This window comes from Syngnathoides biaculeatus, chromosome 11 (assembly GCF_019802595.1).
Source record: "Syngnathoides biaculeatus isolate LvHL_M chromosome 11, ASM1980259v1, whole genome shotgun sequence".
Lineage (NCBI taxonomy): Eukaryota > Metazoa > Chordata > Actinopteri > Syngnathiformes > Syngnathidae > Syngnathoides > Syngnathoides biaculeatus.
The window spans coordinates 7417281-7437371 of NC_084650.1; the positions used below are offsets into that span (position 1 = coordinate 7417281).

The 20091-nt window shown below is 43.8% G+C and overlaps 1 protein-coding gene across 3 annotated transcripts in view; it reads right to left on the reverse strand.

The window, feature by feature from the left end:
* Positions 1-20091, reverse strand: part of rnf103 (ring finger protein 103) — a 68589-nt gene that overhangs the window by 19175 nt on the left and 29323 nt on the right. The window contains exons 7-8 of one of the 3 annotated variants that reach the window (XM_061834154.1): positions 16996-17151; positions 3869-4060 (exon numbers count right to left, since the gene is read on the reverse strand). In XM_061834154.1, the coding sequence (XP_061690138.1) occupies positions 3869-4060; positions 16996-17151 (348 nt within the window). Of the gene's footprint in view, positions 1-3868; positions 4061-12170; positions 16299-16995; positions 17152-20091 lie in introns of those variants that run through there. The other 2 variants (XM_061834155.1, XM_061834162.1) reach the window with 2 other exon arrangements.

Genomic DNA, 20091 nt, shown 5'->3' on the forward strand with positions numbered 1-20091 from the left:
CAAAGACGTCATGGTTTGAAATCATGCATGGCACGGAAGTTTCCCCTGCTTAAACCAGCACGCCAAGGCCTGTCTTAAATTTGCCAATGACCATTTGGATGATACAGAGGAGTCATGGGAGAAAGTTTTGTGGTCATACAGTGAAGAAAATAAGTATTTGAACACCCGCTATACTGCAAGTTCTCCCATTTAGAAAACATGGAGGGGTCTGAAATGTTCATTGTAGGTGCATGTCCACTGTGAGAGAGATAATCTAAAAAGAAAAATCCAGAAATTACAGTGTATGATTTTTTTTTAAACGACATACTTGTGTGATACAGCTGCAAATAAGTATTTATTATTAAGTATTGGGGGTATTTTTCTGTCCATGGAACAGGACGACTGCACTGTATTAAGTATCTGCCACCTTTTTAGCTTTAGCTGAGATTTATTTTAGTAAAAAAAGTAACTGAAAAAGTATATTTTGGGATTACTCAGAAATTAAGATATTCGTCAATTATTAAATTGACAGTTTTACAATGTAATACAATATTTTTTTGGGATGCACACCTTTGTTTCATATTCTGAGCGCCCTATACATATTTAATGTATATTTTCCATTATATTTTAATTCTTGGAAAAGGTCTGTGTTACTGGAACCACTTCACAGTTTTGTTGAAGAATCAGATTATTTCATCATGCTTATCTGATGCTTGCTGATAGGCCACTGGGTCCTTTTATATTGATAGTGTTCATCTCAAAAGGCACCGGGGATCTGGGACACTTCAATGAGTTCACCCAGATTGTGTGGTGGTGAAGACAATTCGTTCGGCGGTTTTGATTGTCTGTTGCAGTCTGAGTTTGTCCATTTTTGTGGCAGCCCGAAACAAGACCGTGATGGAGGTACTGTGTACTTATTCGATCGTTGGTGATAACCACTGGCGACTTACAAGCTGAAAATTCCAATGAAGTTGGAGGTGTCATGGGCATGGCCTGGCCACTGCCGTGGGCGGCGCTTCCTGTGGAGGGCGTGGCCAGGCCACTGCTCTGGGCAGTGCCACCTTTGACAGCTGTCACAGCTGTGTTGCATTTGTGACTCTAATTGACCAAGTATTTAAGTGGTAAATGTGTCATCGGCATTTACCAGTTTGTTGCGAATGCTTTACTGCATTCTGGGATATTCCGCTACTGTGCGTAAATTAGTGTAGCGCAATCCTTTGTCACGGTGAGTCTGTGCCCTTTTAGTTTGACCACATCTTGTCATGTTTCTTGGTTTGCCTCATAGTCATCAGACCTTGTTTCATGTTTTTGGGATCGTGGCTAGCCTAGCGTTTTTGTGCCTCTACCTTCTTGGACTGCTTAAACTGTGTATGACCTTAGTTGGGAATTAACCCACGCTGAACATTATGCCGTTGCCTGGGAAAATCTGAATTTGGGACCGACCCCGTGCCGCTAGTTCATGACAAAACGAAATGGCCACAACTGGACCCAGCAGGGAAGACGCAGCGTCGCCGGCCACGCCATTTGCCTGCCTCCGAGCGCTCCAAGCCTGAGGACCAAGCTTCTCCTATCTGGGTGGTTTCCAGCTTGTTGTCCTCACTTAGCGCGCCATCTGCACCACCCACGTGTCCTGATTATTTTCCGACCACTACCCGCTCACCACCACATATTTTGTTGGATTCAGATTTTTCGGATTACGAGGACGGCCTGAATTCATACGACCGGCTGTGTGGTTCTGACGCAGAGACTGACTTGGGTTTTTCTCTCCCACTGATCAGTCCCAGTCAGTTTATTTTTCCGCCCATGCTTCCAGCCCTCTTCCTCCAGTCCTTTCTGGGAGACTCGTTTGGCCATCCATCCGGGCCCTCCGTGTGGTGGCCAGAGACCCCAAAGTAGGGTGCCTTCTTGTGCCTCCCGATGCTCTCCAACCAAGCCACACCAGACTATTGCTTCCGTCCCAGTGACGACCAAGCCACCGCCGACATCCGTTCACTCTTCGCTAGCAACTGAACCACAGCTGATTTCCATCCACGCCTCACCGGCAACAAAGCCACAGCGGACGTCCATACATGCCTCGTCAGTGACCGAGTCTCCGCAGACTGTCGCTCCCGCCGCAGCAGCAACCAAGCCACAGCCGACGTCCATACATGCCTCGTCAGTGACCGAGTCTCCGCAGACTGTCGCTCGCGCCGCACTGATGGCCAAGCCACAGCGGAATCCTGCTTCCGCTACAGCAACGGCCGGGCCGCGGCCGGCATCAATCCACGTCTCGCTGGCGACCAATCTGCAGCCGACCCACGTCCACGCCTCAGTGGGGACTGATCCGCAAACCGACCCACGTCCAAGCTTCAGTGGCGACCAAGCCGCTGCCGAGCCACACCAATGCCTCGGTGGCAACTGAGCCGCTGCTGAGCCATGTCCAATCCTCAGTGGCGAACGAGCCGCTGGCGAACCACAACCACACCTTGACGGCAACCGATCCTCGGCCCTCTGATGACCACGCTTCAGTGGCGACTGATCCTCGGCCACCCAATGACCACATCCATGCCTCGACAGCAACCGATCCTCGGCCACCCAATGACCATGTCTTGATGGCGACTGATCCTCGGCCGCCTTCCGCTCCTGTTTCGGCGGCGTCCGATTCCTAGACTCCTGATATCCACACCTCGATGGCGACCGATCCCCAGCCGCCTGATGACCACGTCTCAATGGTGATCAATCCTCAGCCTACTTCCACTCCTTTTCAGCAGCGGCCGAGGATCGGTTGCCATCGAGGCGTGGTCATCAGGCGGCCAAGAATCGGACGGGCAACCATGGACATGTCATCGACGAAGCTTGGTCATAGTCATCGGGCGGCCAAAGATTGGTCGCCGATGAGGCGTGGACGCGGTCATCAGGCGGCTGAGGATCGGTCGCCACCGAGGCCTGATCATCAGGAGGCTGGTAATCGGTCGCTGCCGAAACAGGAGTGGAAGGCGGCCAATGCTCAGTCACCATGAAGCGTGGTCATCAGGCGGCCGAGGATCGGACGCCACTGAAGCGTGGTCGTCGAGCAGCTGAGGATTGGTTGCCATCCAGACACTGCAGCCAAGAGGCTGCTATTCCAAGATGAGGTGCAAATGCTAATCAAGGAAGAATGAGTCAGCACAACAGTTGGAATGTTGCAACCTGGACAGGAAGGGAACAGGCAGGAGCAAAAATTCACACTGGCCAAGGTTTGGCCCTTGAGTAAAGGTTTGTGTTCATTCGCATAAATTATCATGATTAACCATATTACAAAAGTAACTGGTCCATTTTTAACAGGTGAATGCTGAAATGCTGTCTTCGTCACAAAACAATTATGCTGCTCGTTTGTGGATGGCACAGCATTCATTCTCTCGTGGGCCCTATTAAAATGTAGTGTGCTTGGCCTGGAGCATTATTTTATTTTTTTCGTCGATACTTATTAAAAAAATATTCCACCACCAACAAATAAAAAATATACATCCATTATCTGAAGCGCTTGTCCTGACAAGAGTTGCGGAGTGCTGGCGCCTATCCATGCTAACTTTGGGCAGGAGGCGATGCATCCCCTGAACTTGTTACCAGCCACTCGCTGGGCACATAGAGACAAACCAAAAACAAAATAAAGGGCAATTTAGAGTCTCCAATTAATGCATGTTTTTGGGATGTGGGAGAAAACCGGAGTGCCCAGAGAAAAGCAATGCAGGCACGGGGAGAATATGTAAACCACACAGGCGGGGGGTGGGATTTGAACCCTGATCCTCAGAACTGTGAAGTAGCGGCCGTAACCAGTAACCCCACCGTGCCGCCCCAATAAAAGCATCATTAAAAAAAACATTTAGTTTTCAGGATGTGAGACTAGAAAACTGAGAATATGAAGTCTCACCTTCCTCTTCTTGCTCCTGCCCTCAGCTTGCAGGGTCCTAGTGCACTGCTCCACACACTGGGAGAAGCTTTGACTACCGTGGTCAGGGCTGTAGTCCAGTTCAGCCAGTTGAGACAGGGACAGGATGTAGTTGCATGCTATTCGTAATATAGCCAATTTGGAAAGCTTCTGCCCATAAGAATAGCAAGGCACCTAGAATTAAATCATGGGAGAGGAGTAGAATAAGAGATTTCCTCATTTAGAATGGTACTTGTTTTTCTCACACAAAAAAAGAAGTGAACTAATTAGAAGTGAGGAAAATATGTTAACAGTTGGAAACTGGAAAATCCCAATTAAAACCATATACCAAACCATATATGTTCCAGAAAACCCCTGGAATAGATGAAACCTAAAAAGTACCAAACATCCATTATCTGAGGCGCTTATTCTCACAAGGGTCATTGGACTGCTGGAGCCTATCCCAGCTATCTTCAGGCAGGAGTGGGGATTGGTACACGCTTGCTGGTGTTCACATTGTCAGTACTCCAAAGCCTTCCTCCCTGTGCTGCCCGTAGATTCACACAACAGAGACACTCAAGGGAAAGTTAACTGTTTAGTAGTCACAAGTTAACAACCAAGCGAGTTAAGGAGCTAAATATCTCGGGCTACCGTGCTGATGTTATTTAAAACATCAGCGCTGTTGAAGTTGTTGTGTTAGTCCCAAATAACACAAACACAGGAAAGTTAAGTTTTTATCAACCATAGCCTTATTCCGCCAGTAGTTGACTCCAGTGAAGTTCTACGTATATTTGATTGACAGGTGACAGGTTCATTTTTAGTTGACCAAGCACACAGTAGGTGGGTTTACGTGGAGACTCTTTTGTCTTTCTGCTTTAAATCAGTCCGACTGAAGATCTCCAGTCAACTGTTTACATTTGATATGATCTATTCTGATTGGTTGATTGCCATATGATACGCGCACTTCGTCGTTAACATCTTGTTATTTATTAAGATGGAAGTCTGTCATCTATACAACACAGTATTTCGGATTATGTATTTATTTTTAAAAAACGCTTCACGAAAAACAACATAAGTAGTTGAAAAGCATATCTGCGTAGCACATGCGCTCCGTTCAGACCCACTATACTTACGCTATGCATAAACAATAAGCTCACTATACATTTTCGGCAAGATGCAACATGCACAGACAGAACGTTTCCTGGCTCTTTTTCCAAATGAAGGTTCACTTGGCAAAAATTTACTTCTGATCAGTCTGGCAAAAGGAATATTCTAACCCTGTGAAACCAAATGAAATTTCATTTGGATACAACCTTTTTATTCAGAGTAAGGGGTTTATATGGACCATTTTCATTTTGTTTCGGCTTCGATTATAATCAGAAAGAAGGCTGCATGTAAAACAGGCTTGTGCCGCAGCTCTTCATTCTTTATTTCAGACCCAGGGAAATCCATGTCACAGAGTGAAGAAAAATGTAATCCAGAAACGAGAGGGGAAATTATAACAACAATACTGATTCAAAAGCAAAAAATAAAAAATAATAGTCATGACAGGCAATGTTCCCCTAGGCGGTGCAATTGCGTAATTGCACACTGCTAATGTGGTCACTGCACAGACACTCTTTGCGCGTGCACACGACAAAAAAAATCCAACCCAAATTGAAGGTATAACATACTGTACAACTACGGTATTCAATTTGTTCCATTTTACATTGTGTTTCAATGACAGGCACTCTACACAAGCTAAAGCCTACAAAAAGCAGGTGTGGTCAGTTGCATGACATGAAAAATAACACATGCACATCCTATTAATGCCAATTTCCCAGATGAAGCATTTGGGACTGTGCTTCATAGTGACAGGCCCACCGGTGTAGTCAGTGCACCGCATGATGGAAATAGAGCCGGCAGATCCTGCTTCTTCAGAGAATACTTTGCGGTGCTGTTTTTAATTACAGTGATGTAGTTGCAGAAAATAAAGCTAAATATTGCTTTTTACTTGCTTTCTGTTTATAATGCAGCCCTATGGGGGCACAAACCAGTGCAATCTGTAGGCCGGTCCCAAGCCCGGCTAAATGCAGAGGATTGCGTCAGGAAGGGCATCCAGCGTAAAAAATGTGCCAAACAAATATGAGCGTTCATCTAAAGAATCCCATACCGGATCGGTCGTGGCCCGGGTTAACAACGCCCCCCCCCGGCACTGCTAACCTGCAGGGCGTCGGTGGAATTTCAGCTACTGTGGGTCGAAGACAAAGAAGAGGAGGAAACCGGATCCATCGTCAGAAGAAAAAGAGGAATGCACAGAGCCTACAACTGAGTGTAGGGACTTTGAATGTTGGGACTATGACAGGAAAAGCTCAGGAGTTGGTTGACATGATGATTTGGAGAAAGGTTGATATTCTGTGCATCCAAGAGAGCAGGTGGAAAGGTAGTAAGGCTAGAAGTTTAGGAGCAGGGTTTAAATTATTCTACCATGGAGTAGATGGGAAAAGAAATGGAGTAGGGGTTATTTTAAAGGAAGAGCTGGCTAAGAATGTCTTGGAGGTGAAAAGAGTATCAGATCGAGTGATGAGACTAAAATTTGAAATTATGTATAATGTGGTTAGCGGCTATGCCCCACAGGTAGGATGTGACCTAGAGTTGAAAGACAAATTCTGGAAGGAACTAGATGAAGTAGTTCTGAGCATCCCACACAGCGAGAGAGTTGTGATTGGTGCAGATTGTAATGGACATATTGGTAAAAGAAACAGGGCCGATGAAGAAGAGATGGGTAAGTACGGCATCCAGGAAAGGAACTTTGAGGGACAGATGGTGGTGGACTTTGCAAAAAGGATGGAGATGGCTGTAGTGAACACTTATTTCCAGAAGAGGGAGGAAAATATAGTGACCTACAAGAGCGGAGGTAGAAGCACGCAGGTGGATTATATTTTGAGCAGACGATGGAATCTGAAGGAGGTTATTGACTGTAAAGTAGTGGTAGGGGAGAGTGTAGCTCGACAGCATAGGATGGTAGTGTGTAGGATAACTCTGGTGGTGGGTAGGAAGATTAAGAAGACAAAGGTAGAGCAGAGAACCATGAAGTGGAAGCTGAGAAAGGAAGAATGTTGTGCGGCCTTTCGGAAAGAGGTAAAACAGGCTCTCGATGGACAGCAGAAGCTCCTGGAAGACTGGACAACGACAGCCAAGGTAATCAGAGAGACAGGCAGGAGAGTACTTGGTGTGTCCTTTGGTAGGAAAAAGGAGAAGGAGACTTGGTGGTGGAACCCCAAAATACAGGGAGTCATACAAGGAAAGAGATTAGCGAAGAAGAAGTGGGACACTGAGAAGACTGAGGAGACGTGAAAGTAGTACATTGAGATGTGACGAAGGGCAAAGGTAGAGGTGGTAAAGGCTAAACAAGAGGCATATGAAGACATGTACACCAGGTTGGACACGAAAGAAGGAGAAAAGGATCTCTACAGGTTGGCCAGACAGAGGGATAGAGATGGGAAGGATGTGCAGCAGGTAAGGGTGATTAAGGATAGAGATGGAAATCTGTTGACTGGTGCCAGTAGTGTGCTAAATAGATGGAAAGAATCCTTTGAAAGGTTGATGAATGAAGAAAATGAGAGAGAAGGAAGAGTTGAAGAAGCAATTGTGAAGGACCACGAAGTGGAAATGATTACTAAGGGGGAAGTCAGAAAGGCACTACAAAGAATGAAAAATGGAAAGGCAGTTGGTCCTCATGACATACCGGTAGAGGTATGGAAGCAATTTGGAGAGATGGCTGTGGAGTTTTTGGCCAACTTATTCAACATAATACTAGCGGGCGAAAAGATGCCTGAAGAATGGAGGAAAAGTGTTCTAGTCCCATTTTTAAGAACAAAGGGGATGTTCAGAGCTGTGGGAACTATAGACGAATAAAGTTGATGAGCCACACAATGAAGTTATGGGAAAGAGTAGTGGAGGCTAGACTCAGGACAGAAGTAAGTATCTGCGGGCAACAGTATGGTTTCATGCCGAGAAAGAGTACCACAGATGCATTATTTGCCTTGAGGATGCTAGTGGAAAAGTACAGAGAAGGTCAGAAGGAGCTACATTGTGTCTTTGTGGATCTAGAGAAAGCCTATGACAGAGTACCAAGAAAGGAACTGTGGTACTGCATGCGTAAGTTTGGTGTGGCAGAAAAGTATGTTAAAATAGTACAGGACGTGTATGATGGCAGCAGAACAATGGTGAGGTGTGCCTTAGGTGTGACAGAGGAATTTAAGGTGGAGGTGGGACTGCATTAGGGATCAGCTCTGAGCCCCTTCATGTTTGCAGGGGTAATGGACAGGCGGACAGATGAGGTTAGACTGGAATCCCCTTGGACCATGATGTTCGCAGATGATATTGTGATCTGCAAAGAAAGCAGAGAGCAGGTGCAGAAATAATTGGAAAGATAGAGGCATGCACCGGAGAGGAGAGGAATGAAGATTTGCTGAAGTAAAACAGAATATATGTGCGTGAATGAGAGAGGTGGAGAGGGAAGAGTGAGGATCCAGGGAAAAGAGATAGCAAGGGTGGACGACTTCAAATACTTAGGGTCAACAATCCAGAGCAATGGTGAGTGTGGTAACGCAGTGAAGAAAAGGGTCCAAGCAGGTTGGAACAGCTGGCGCAAGGTTTCTGGTGTGTTGTGTGACAGAAAAGTCTCTGCTAGGATGAAGGGCAAAATTTATAAAACAGTGGTGAGGCAGGCCATGATATATGGATTAGAGACGGTGGCAGTGAAGAGACGACAGGAAGCAGAACTGGAAATGGCAGAAATGAAGATGTTAAGGTTCTTGCTAGGAGTGAGCAGGTTGGACAGAATTAGAAATTAGCTTATTAGAGGGACAGCCAAAGTTAGATGTTTTGGAGACACGGTTCGAGAGAGCAGACTTCAATGGCTTGGACATGTCCAGAGGCGAGAGAGTGAGTATATTGGTAAAAGGGTGTTGAGGATGGAGCTGCCAGGCAAAAGAACATGAGGAAGACCTGAGAGAAGGTTGATGGATGTTTGTGAGGGAAGAGAGCACTTGGTGTTCGAGAGGAAGATGCAGGAGATTGGTGCACATGGAAAAAGATGACACACTGTGGTGACACCTAATGGGACAAGCTGAAAGGAAAATAAGAAGATGGTCTGCACTCCGAGGCCCCTCAACAACCGCAACCAGTTGACAAACTTATAAAAGGGGGCACCATACCTGTGATGCTGAATGAGTTAACTATGGGTTGTTCATGGGAAATCGAAGCCTCCCTTAACTTTGTGAGTCCACTTCACCCCTTCATCAATGGAACAGTTATGCCCTTCGAAACTTGTTCTGTGGACTCTCAGTGATCATGCAGGACTTCATAGTGACTTCTCGACAGAGCTGGCCCACTCCCTTGATGGCCGCTATGTCATCTTGCTTCTTTCATGACTTTCCCAAATGCATGTTGTCATCAACAAAAGACTTGTGGGTTTTGTCTCTTCTTGGAGATCTCGGACCTCTTGGGCACTCTGACACCAGAACTTGAAAAGTGCACCTCTGATTTTACACCTGGCCCACCCACCCTTTACTCCCTCACGCACCCAAGAATCTGCCCATAATGCACGATGCACGGAACTAAGGATGGCCTGGCCTATCAAGGAGGTCCACCTTCTGTGAAAGCATCCTTGCTACGCCAAGGACTACACCATGTCCTCCAACATATGTGCTCGACCAAGACTCATGTGAAACCGAATGTGCTGCTCCACCGCAAACCAAAAATATAACTGAAATAACAGGTACTTGCATCGCACCCACCAGTAAGTGACACTTGTTGCCTTAATACCATCAAAACGCAGCCTCGAGAAGACCAGTCCAAAGTTCTCAGCACATGAGAAAGCATGCCTGGCAAACTAACCAAGCCCTGGTTGCTAAGTAACACACTAAGAGTAGCCATATTAGTTCTCAACCTTTGGAGTGCAACCCTTAACCAAAGTAGGCAGCTCCTAATAGCTTGCTAGCATGGAATCGTCCAGTGTTCTGTTTTTTTAGAAGAGGTTTAACAGCAGCTACTTAAAGAGCTTTCGGAAACTGTATACAATGTGATTTTATTTTTAATCTATACAGAAATGTAATATGCTCTATTGACTTTTTGAAAATATTTTTGGAAAAGTTTGCGCATTATATACAAGAAATTAAAGTGCCATTGTCATGAAATGCATGATTTTTAGTATGTTAATAATGAAAAAACGACAGCCGACATGGATCCATGCGTTTTTTTTCAGCACAAAACATGATTTTGATGTATACATCTTTTTGTAACTCCCGCCATGAAAATCCTCTCGAGGGATTTGTTTTCAAGAAGAAGCAGGGAGTGACGTACAGGACAACCCTCAAGTGAACTTGTTTGTTTCCATTAGTTTTACCTCCGGGAAGGTAGCTTGTTGTTCCTTCGTGTTAGCCAAAATGCTGGCTCGTTGCATTGCTGGACATTGCTTGAACACTCGGGAGGCACAAATACAAATTCTGATGGAAACATATGAAGAGTTCAGATGCAAAAGCAGCTATATACATTTTTGTTGTTTCTAAGTGGATATATCTGCTTTTGCATCTGAACTCTTCATATTTTACCAAGAAAAAAAATATGATACTTCCAAAAGGCCTATTCAAATTATGACCATTGGGCAGGTACCACTGGCTGAGGGGCGGAGGCTGGCTACAAAGGAGGGTAGGTGTGTACAGTCTATTCGTCCAAATGTCAGTGAAGAGGAAACTTGCTTTCTAGACCTCCTCAGCTGTTTAAAAGCTGTGAAGTCCCAGGGCCTGACTACCAGCAGATGGCGGACGAGGAGATGCCACAGACTCCCTCCATGCCGGGTGAAGCACTCAAATTTGATCTCAGCACACAGTTCATGACATCCAGACTCAGCACACAACCCGAGACAACTGGAAAGACAGAGGTTCTTCTCAACAGCCTCAAGACTCATGAACATTACAAACTGAAGAGCGTGCAGACAACAAGAAAAAAGACAATAAAGATAGTAATGTAATGCATTTGCGCAGGAATAAACCTTGCCATTCTACCTTTGCTATGGCCAATGTCAGCCAGTATAGGTCCGATGATGCATAAAGGATGACAATTTGTAAAGCAGGAGTTTCAAGGGACACGTCAAGGTGAATGGAACGTTTTGCATATTTATGACACTTATGGGTGGCACTCGGGTTTCCTCCCACATCCCAAAAATGTGCGACAATTGGAGACTCTAAATTGCCCATAGGTGTGATTGTGAGCGAGAACCTCAACATCCTCATTTCTGCTACCTCTAGTTCTGCTTCCTGTTGTTTCTTCAGTGCCACCGTCTCTAATCCGTACATCATGGCCGGCCTCACCACTGTTTTATAAACTTAGCCCTTCATCCTGGCGCATACTCTTCTGTCACATAAAACACCTGACACCTTCCGCCAACTGTTCCACCCCGCTTGGACCCGTTTCTTCACTTCCTTACCACACTCACCATTGCTATGTATTGTTGACCCCGGGTATTTGAAGTCATCCACCTTCACGATCTTTTCTCCCTGTTGCTTCATTCTTCCTCCTCCATCCCTCTCATTCACGCACATATATTCTGTTTTACTTCGGCTAATCTTCATTCCTCTCCTTTCCAGTGCGTACCTCCATCTTTCTCACTGTTCATCCGCCTATTCCCTGCTGTCACTACAGATAACAATACCCCCAATACAGTAATCCCTCATTTTTTTGTTGTTAATTGTTACCAGACCCACCCGCGAAAAGTGAAAAACCGCAAAGTTGGGGTATATGGTGGTTTTTTTTTTTTGCTTCATAGGTCCTTGTCGTCTTGCTGGGGATGACGCATTTTCCCCAATCAATGCGGCTTCCCGCTACAGTACTGTACGAATGTATACTGGTGTTTTTTTTTTTTTTATTATTAATGAATTTATTTGCTTCATTGGTCCATGTTGTCACACCTGGGGATGGTGCACTGCCTTCCCCCGTAATATGAAGTACAGTACTGTACCAATGTATGCTTAATAATTATTTTTTTTTTGTTCCGGATATCCACAATGCACTGAATCTGCGATAGGTGATCCGGGAAGTAGAGAGGGATTACTGTCCTCAGACAAGTTTATTCCTCAACAACCGCTAGGATGAGAACTCTGAAGATGGCAAGGTGTATGGCACCAATATCATGTATATCTGCAGTTTATATTCAATGTTGTTTCTCTTCATGTGTGCAAATTATGTTCCTTGTTCCAGACATTTATATATATATATATATATATATATATATATATATATATATATATATATATATATATAATATTTATTTATATATTTATTTATATATTTTCTGAGCCACTTATCCTTACAAGTATTGTGGGATGCTGGAGCCTATCCCAGCTGTCAACGGGCAGGAGGCAGGGTACACCCTGAACTGGTTGCCAGCCAATCACAGGGCACATCGAGACAAAAAGTTGCATTCCCAATCATACCTATGAGCAATTTTGAGTCGTCAGTTAACCTACCATTTGATTGGTGTGCTCCTCCGTCAGCCTCACGCCCCCTCTCCAACACGTCATGGCGTGTTCTAGCAAGCTGCCCTTCAATTTATGGCAGTCGCACCCCGGTTGATCGTGAGGGGCTGGCTGCTTGAAAAGTATATCTTGAGGTAAAAACGTCTGGCCACCCTTGTTGTATATTCTCTATATCTAAACCTCGGAAAAGCATCAAACAAATCTCCACGGGCCATATAATGGGATTATTGTTCGTTGTCAGCGCCACCCCTCTTCTCCAACACTTCAAGTTCCACCTGTGTCTATTCTGGCTCAAACATATGGGCTTGAACATTGTACATTATACTATTTTTGTTTTGTTTGTTTGTAATTATTTTTCACAAAAATCAGCCACAAAATGCGAGCTAGTGGACATTCTCTGTTCACTGAAATGTGTGCACGAGCAATGGGGGTTCAGAACAGAAAACACTGCAGGCGTGGCAAATGCTGATTCCTTGTCAGTTTTCCAGCTGGGCTCATTGGAATGTCTGAGCGAGAGAGGAATTTCAATAATACGTTTCCAATTTAGAGATGTTTTTTGATGAAATCTGTGGACAGAACAAACACTGAACCCTCATCTACTAACTTTTAATGTGTGCTCCCATTCCTATTATTTCGACAAAGTGTTCCTTTAAGTCTTCCAGTAAACCTTGGCTTGTTATTAAACGTGCGAAAAGGTTTTTTAGTACACACACCTCACAGAAACTGACATATGATGTAAGAGCATTCGAATATTCGTTTAAGGTGCTAGTTGAATTTTCAAAGATATTATAGGCCGTGCAGTCGAAACAGATTTGAAGTTGTAATTCTACCTCATTGGTCCACTTTTTAGCGACACTTCAATTCTTGCCTGTCTGTAATTAAGATTAAGTAGTGGTCGGAGCAACCTAGGGCGGCGCGGAGAACAGCATGGTATACGTTGTTTGCTGTGTTACAGTGGTTAAAAGTGTTCATTTCCCTTGTTGGACAGTCTATGTGCTGCTTGTATTTAGGGAGTTTGTGGTTGAGTTTAACTTAATTAAAATCTCCTAAAATAATGGGGGGCGGGGGAGGGCGTACTCTGGGTGTTTACTTGTTCGGTGAGTGTTAGCAGAGCTGTGTTCATACTAGCTTGGGACGGAATGGAAACACAGGAAAGGATGAAAGAGGCAAACTCATGCGGCGAGTAAAATGGCTTACAGTCGCTAGGAAAGCAACTAAAAGTGGGCTGCAGTGTCTGTTGTGTGATGTGTGTGCACCATTTTTCATTGGTGTAGAAGTGTCTTCCACCACCTTTTGTTTAGGCTAACAAATAGCACCGGTCTTGTGGTTATGGCTATTTGATAATAAACAGGACAGCTAAACATCTAGGCAGGCAAAATAACAATACTCCCAACAATATATTCTTGATCCTTTCTGAAAATGAGTAATACACCTGCAGTCTACTGTGCACTGTCTCTGTGTCAGTTTGACAAAATGTGTTGTGTGGGTGTGCATATAAGATATTTCTCTCATAACCTACCCCAAAATGGAATATGACTGTGTAACCTGGTTAAAAGTTGGTACAGGTAAAATTTCAGTACAATAGAGTAGCAATTAAGTTATATGTTTTCGTTATGCAATGTGGTGTAATATCTGTTAAACTGTGTGTGCTGACTTTATTTTCTTTTGGAGGAATTTGTATTTAAATGTGTTTGATTCATTTGCGAAAAAGAAATACTTTTGTTTGCCATTTTATTGTTGAAACCATTGTTTAAGAAGGACAGGAAGTGACGTGTTGAGAAGACACAGAGAGAGAAAAAAAGGCTAGATGGAGTGCAACAGATGTGGTTGGAGGGCAACAAAAGGATAAAGTAAGTGAACGGTGGACATTTATCAAAAGTTGATTGACGTGTTCGACAAGGACTGTTGAAAGTTCAACTGGGATAGTGTGTTGTTTGAGTGGACTGCTCAAATCATGCCGTAACCTGGTGGAGTTAGCCGCTACCACAGGGGCTAAATGCCTGCATGGGACTTGGTTTGGGCGCTAACAACCAGCTAATGCTAGCTAGCCAGGCCTGTGTACTGGACCACGAAGGAGAGGACAAGGGCGCTAGCGTCGAGCTAACGCGGCTAGCGAGGCTCTGTTTAGACTTCACGGAAGAAAAAGGGACAAGGACCGTGAGGATGCCGGACAGAGAAAAAACCACCTTCACCTTTTTTCACTCCTGCCTTGGGAAGCAGTGACATTGGGGTTTGAATTTTGTTTGCTTTTTGGCTATATTAATATTTGTTTGGGCCCTGAGCATGTGTGCATTGTGTACCTGTTAAATTGACTTTGTTTATTTGACTGTTGTGTATACATGTTTGATTTTTCCATCCCTTATTTTGTTATTAAATGTCCACACTTTTTGTTACATAACCAGGTTTATTATTTGACTATCTGCAAGACAGTTAAAATAGTGGTGAGTTTATTTGGTAGTTTGATTATTTAAATTAGGATCATATTAACTCATAAGGGGAAATATTATTTCAGAGACTTTTGATAGAGAATTAAATGCACAAGTAAAGAGTAAAATTGTAATAGACATTTACAGTAATTAACATTGAGTTAATTTATTAGTTTCGTACTTTGGAGTAAGAAAAGAACTCAGGTGGCTACCTCGTTGAAGTATTTTATACTAGAGAGGGGCTACAAGTGCTCACATTAATATTAAAATATCAAATTTGCAAGATTTGTTAGCTTTACCCAGAACTGCACTTTTCCATGGTCCATGCAAAGATCTCTCTCCAGAGTTGACACTATTTCCAAGTGCAGATCTTATGTCCCTCTTTACAATACATAATGGGTTTTGTATGCACTGAAACTTATGTAAGATTGATTTGTCATGAAGTGAATAAAATAAAGGAGATCTCCTTGTTAATTTACAAGATGGTTAAAGTCCCACTGTTTTACTAACAAGTCTGTGATCTGTTTGCATTAAAACTAATTCAAGAATTATAGCATACATTTTACCCCCTAGTTGTTGAATTCAACCTGTTTGAGAGGGCATCCAAGATATGTCAGAGTATTGTCAGCATACTTTGTTATTGAATTGAGAAAGTACAGTATTCAGTCCTATTTAGTGGTGAACTATTCAAGCGACTAACGAAAAATGTATCAAGATTTCTGTAACATATTGTAGACTCCGAGACTCATTCCCAGCTGCAGTCAGACCTGGAGATATTTACCCCTATAAACACAGTCAGTCGTATGCAAACCCGCCACTGTCTGACCTTCCCAGCATTTTCACTTGTAAAGGCAGCACTTCATCCCAAGCTACCAAATTGCAGTTGTAAATTCAGTGTCTATGGATGTGGAGCATTGCAGCAGACACAAACACAAATGAACCCCACTCCCGACCCCTCAAGTACATAACCAAAAGAAATCACGTACAGTTAGAGATACAAGTTAAATTCAGTCCATGACCATGCTTGACTGCAAACACTTGTATCTCAAACCATATCTCTCAGTTGAAAAGAACTACCATAAATCCGCAGTTCAACATTACAATATTCTTCAGACAAACCGTAATGAAAAATTAAACGTTTTTTTCCACATTTTTACTTCACTTCAATGGACATTTGCTCTGTTCTATTGTGCCTTCACTACCTGTGGGCAATATTATTCAGTCAAACTGACAGAGATGGGTCCTCAGACCTCAGAATAAAAAAATTATGCTTGGGAGTACTGTTATATTGTCTGCCTAGACATCTAGAGTAGATGCAAAATTTCCATCCATCTAGCTTCTACCACTTTTCCAGGTCAGATCAGTTGGGGTGTGACTTAAGAAGGGATGCTCAGACTTCCCTTTCCCCAGCCGCTTCACACTCTGCTGTGAACCGCTCCAGTGAGCGTTGGCGATCACGGCTTGATGAACCCAACAGAACCACATCATCTGCAAAGAGCAGAAATGCAATGCTGAGGGCACCAAACAGGACAGTTGAACCCCTTCTCCAAGTCCACAAAACACAAGTACACTGGTTGGGCGAACTCCCATCCACCCTCAAGGATCCTGCCGAGAATTTAGAGCTGCATAATTTGTTTTCCAATCACCAAAACCACAATCCTTATACTATTCGTAAGCCTAAAATAGTCCATTAAGGTTATAAGTGTCAGACACTGATTGCTCTTGCATATAATTTATTTAGAGTCTAATAATTTACTACTAAGGAAAATTAAACTCAAATATTCGTTGCTTCATTTGCATGAGTACATATGGCATGTAATGATAAACATGCATCATCCCATTAACAATCATGTACACACAGTCGAGCAATGTCCAGGTTTTCTGATTAAAAAAAAAAATACCACGATAAATCATTTCAAAATGAATAATTATAAAAAGAGTGAACTCTACAATTGAGCTGCAAAGAATACCTGACCCTACTTGTGCTAGTATTATACCATTGAACTTTTTCTTCAAATGGAGCACTTGTAAACAGTTCCTAATACCTCACATTTAAAAAAAAAAAAAAAATAATAATTTACTTATTTTAAAGTACTTTAATATGTCTGTCCACATTTTGCATGCACTCTAAGAGCGTGTATGAATGTTTGTGTATTTTCAATACAGTATGCACCATCAATCTCACCTGTTTCCTCAGGGCCTCAAATGCAGCACTAATTGTGTGGACACGGGTTCTCTCACGGGCGTTAGCTAGGAGCCTCCTTGTCTGCTGGACAGCTTTGACCTCTGGAAGACGTCCAGTTCCATCAACGCTTATTCCAAACCTCTTCCTAGAAGACTCCTAGCAGGAGGGATCAAGAGAACAGCCCTACTAGTTATTAATCTGGTTAAAACTAGCATCAGCCCAGCCAATTATGATATTCTTGCAGACACAGGCACCCATACTGTAGTTCCTTTGTGCCGCTCAAGTATTAAACTCTTTTCTGTAACAAAAATTTACACTACAGAAATAATTCATTCAACCTTTTTACAGTACCTTAGGTGAGTGGCCCTGATGCGCTCCATGTTCACGGCCTTGAGGGATCAGAAGGGTTTGAGAGATGGGCCGAGGTGTAGTTTGGCCTGACAGAGATGAGTCCATGGAGAAGGTTTGACGAATGGGTGAAGTGCTGAGAATGTTACTGGATGACATTGTTACAGGGAAGGTGGAGCGGGAACCCGCTCTGAATCTGTTTGAGAGTGGCTGAGATATCGCTGCAGGCCAATGGACGATCTCTTGATTGGGAAACGAAGAGCTAGGTAACTGAGACAGTTTGGGAGTAATGGCGCTCCCAATCCTCATGTCTAAAGCACTGCTCTGCGGCGGCGCTACCATGACACCCGGTACAGCTGATAGGATCCTGGTGGAACTCTCCTCATGTGACACCGTTAGTTGTCTGTGGAGCGGAGCCAATCTGTTGACATTACAAGGTTCCATATGAGAGTCCTCCAGAATGTCCCCTTCTGATGTGGCCACTGTGTTTGCTTTCAAGCTTTCAGGTTCAAAGCCATTGAAAATTTTTTTTGGCTCACGAGACTTTCTCTTGAACTTTTTGTGAGAGCCTTGCATAGGAATAATCACTGCGTCTTTGCTGGGGGATTTCATCCAGTTATTGGCAAGTGGATGGGGGTTCTTCATTTTTCAAACAAATAATGTAATGACCCAAGCAAAATGTAATAAAAGCAAAATGTGACACTTGTGTCTTCTATGTTGCTCCTGGTAAAAATGTGAACTGTGCCACACTGACAGTCATGTGAATTAGTTGAAGTTTAGTAGCAGGTTTCGTGTGGCTCCACTCTGTCTGCATAGCAGCATCCTGAACAAGCCACCTTCGTACACAAAGCTGTGGAGCATATGCGAGTTGGCTGCGAGCACAGCATGGAGAAACAGAGACATAGCTTTCTCCTCAGTGTGTGGCGTGCTTTCTGTTTCTCTGTGGGAAAGCAGTCCAGGCCAGCACGCGCACACACAGAAACACACAAACTAGAGCTCCAGTGAAGTTGTCTGAGTGTGGCTCCAGCCAGTCTGCATAGCAGCACTGTGAATAACCCACACAGTTGCAAGCACGCACGCACACACACACACACAAACACACACACACACACACACAGTAGCTATAGTCAAGCTGCAGCTGCTCGGCTCAATAGAAAACAGTGCACCAACACTTATGGATAAAGTGAATTATCTTAGTAAAACAATTGAAATGAAAAATTAAGAAACTAATCTGCATTCAGTCATGCAAATCTCTTGACAGTGTCAGCAATAGTGACAGGTCAGAGTGGTGTGACACCATTCAAATGAACTTAGCTCCGTAGGGTGACATCCAGAACATGAAGCACGGGGTCTCTATATTCCCTGTCTATAGGCCGACTATCCAAGTGGGTCCATGTAGGTAGAAGTCCACCAGGAGAAGAGCAGCGTGTGTAGTGGTAGTAAAAACATTGAACCTGAGGCTGCCTTGGCGGCTCTCTCTCTCTCTCTCTCTCTCTCTCTCTCTCTACCTCACACATGCACACACTCACTCCCCCTCCCCTCCCTCTCCACAAAGACCTTCTACCATGATGTCACTCTAACTTCCAGGTGGCAAACCCAGAGCTTTCTCCATGGCACCTTTACGAAACCAACCCTTACATGCAGTTGTGTGCAGAATTAGGGTGGCGGTCTTTCAATGAAAAGTGTGAATAATGAAGTTTGTTTTCTGAAATGTCCACATCTGTTGATGAATAGTTTCTGATCGGGAAAAAGTGTCAGCGCACTTGGAGTGTAGTATACATATAGTATACACAGAAATACATGGAGTTATATGATTATAATATCTGGAGCCACTGGGATCTATACTTTTACCTCTGAGGGCCCCAGACAGAAAGCACAAAGGATGCGAGGGCCACTTTGAAATTGTTCACCTTAATTTATTAAGCGCTGTACAGTCAATGTAGGAAGTAATTGCCCTTATTTGTGTCTCATGTCTCATTCAAAATAAGCACCGCCAAAGTTGACCTAAAAATTCTGGAAAACCTTTCTACGTAAGTAAAATGCAATTTTATTGTGCATGGTTTTGCTTCTACCAATATTATCAAAAAATGAACTTTGATCTGTATTTTGTTCATTTTTCCAAATAATTATTCTGTAGTTCAGGTGTTTATTTGAAACAATACTACTACTTACTTGCTCTTATTTTAAAATCCACGGCCCTAGATTTCTCTAGTTCCTCTTCAATAGCTGCACTTGATATACCACATCATTTTCAACTTGTGTCTCCATCGTGCCTCAAAGTCTGCACAGACAAACTTGCTCCTGTCTTCACAAAGATCTTCAACAGGTCTCTACAATTGTGCGAAGTACCAACATACTTTAAATGCTCCACCATTATACCGGTCCCCAAAAAAGCAGCAATCTCAGGTCTTAATGACTACAAGCCTGTTGCCTTGACATCTGTGGTCATGAAGTCTTTGAACCCCTTGTGCTGGACACATCAAGAGTGTCACAGGCCCCCAGCTAGACCCAGTGCAGTTTGCCTATCGAGGAAACAGGTCTGCAGATGATTCCCTCAACATGGGCTTGCACTTCATCCATGAACATCTCGACAGCGGGGGCACCTATGTGAGGATACTGTTCGTGGACTTCAGCTTTGCGTTTAACACCATCGTCCCTGAACTACTCTCCTCCAAACTTCTCCGGCTCAGAGTCTCGCCTGCCATCTCAACTTCCTGATGGGCAGGACACAGCAGGTGAAGCTGGGTG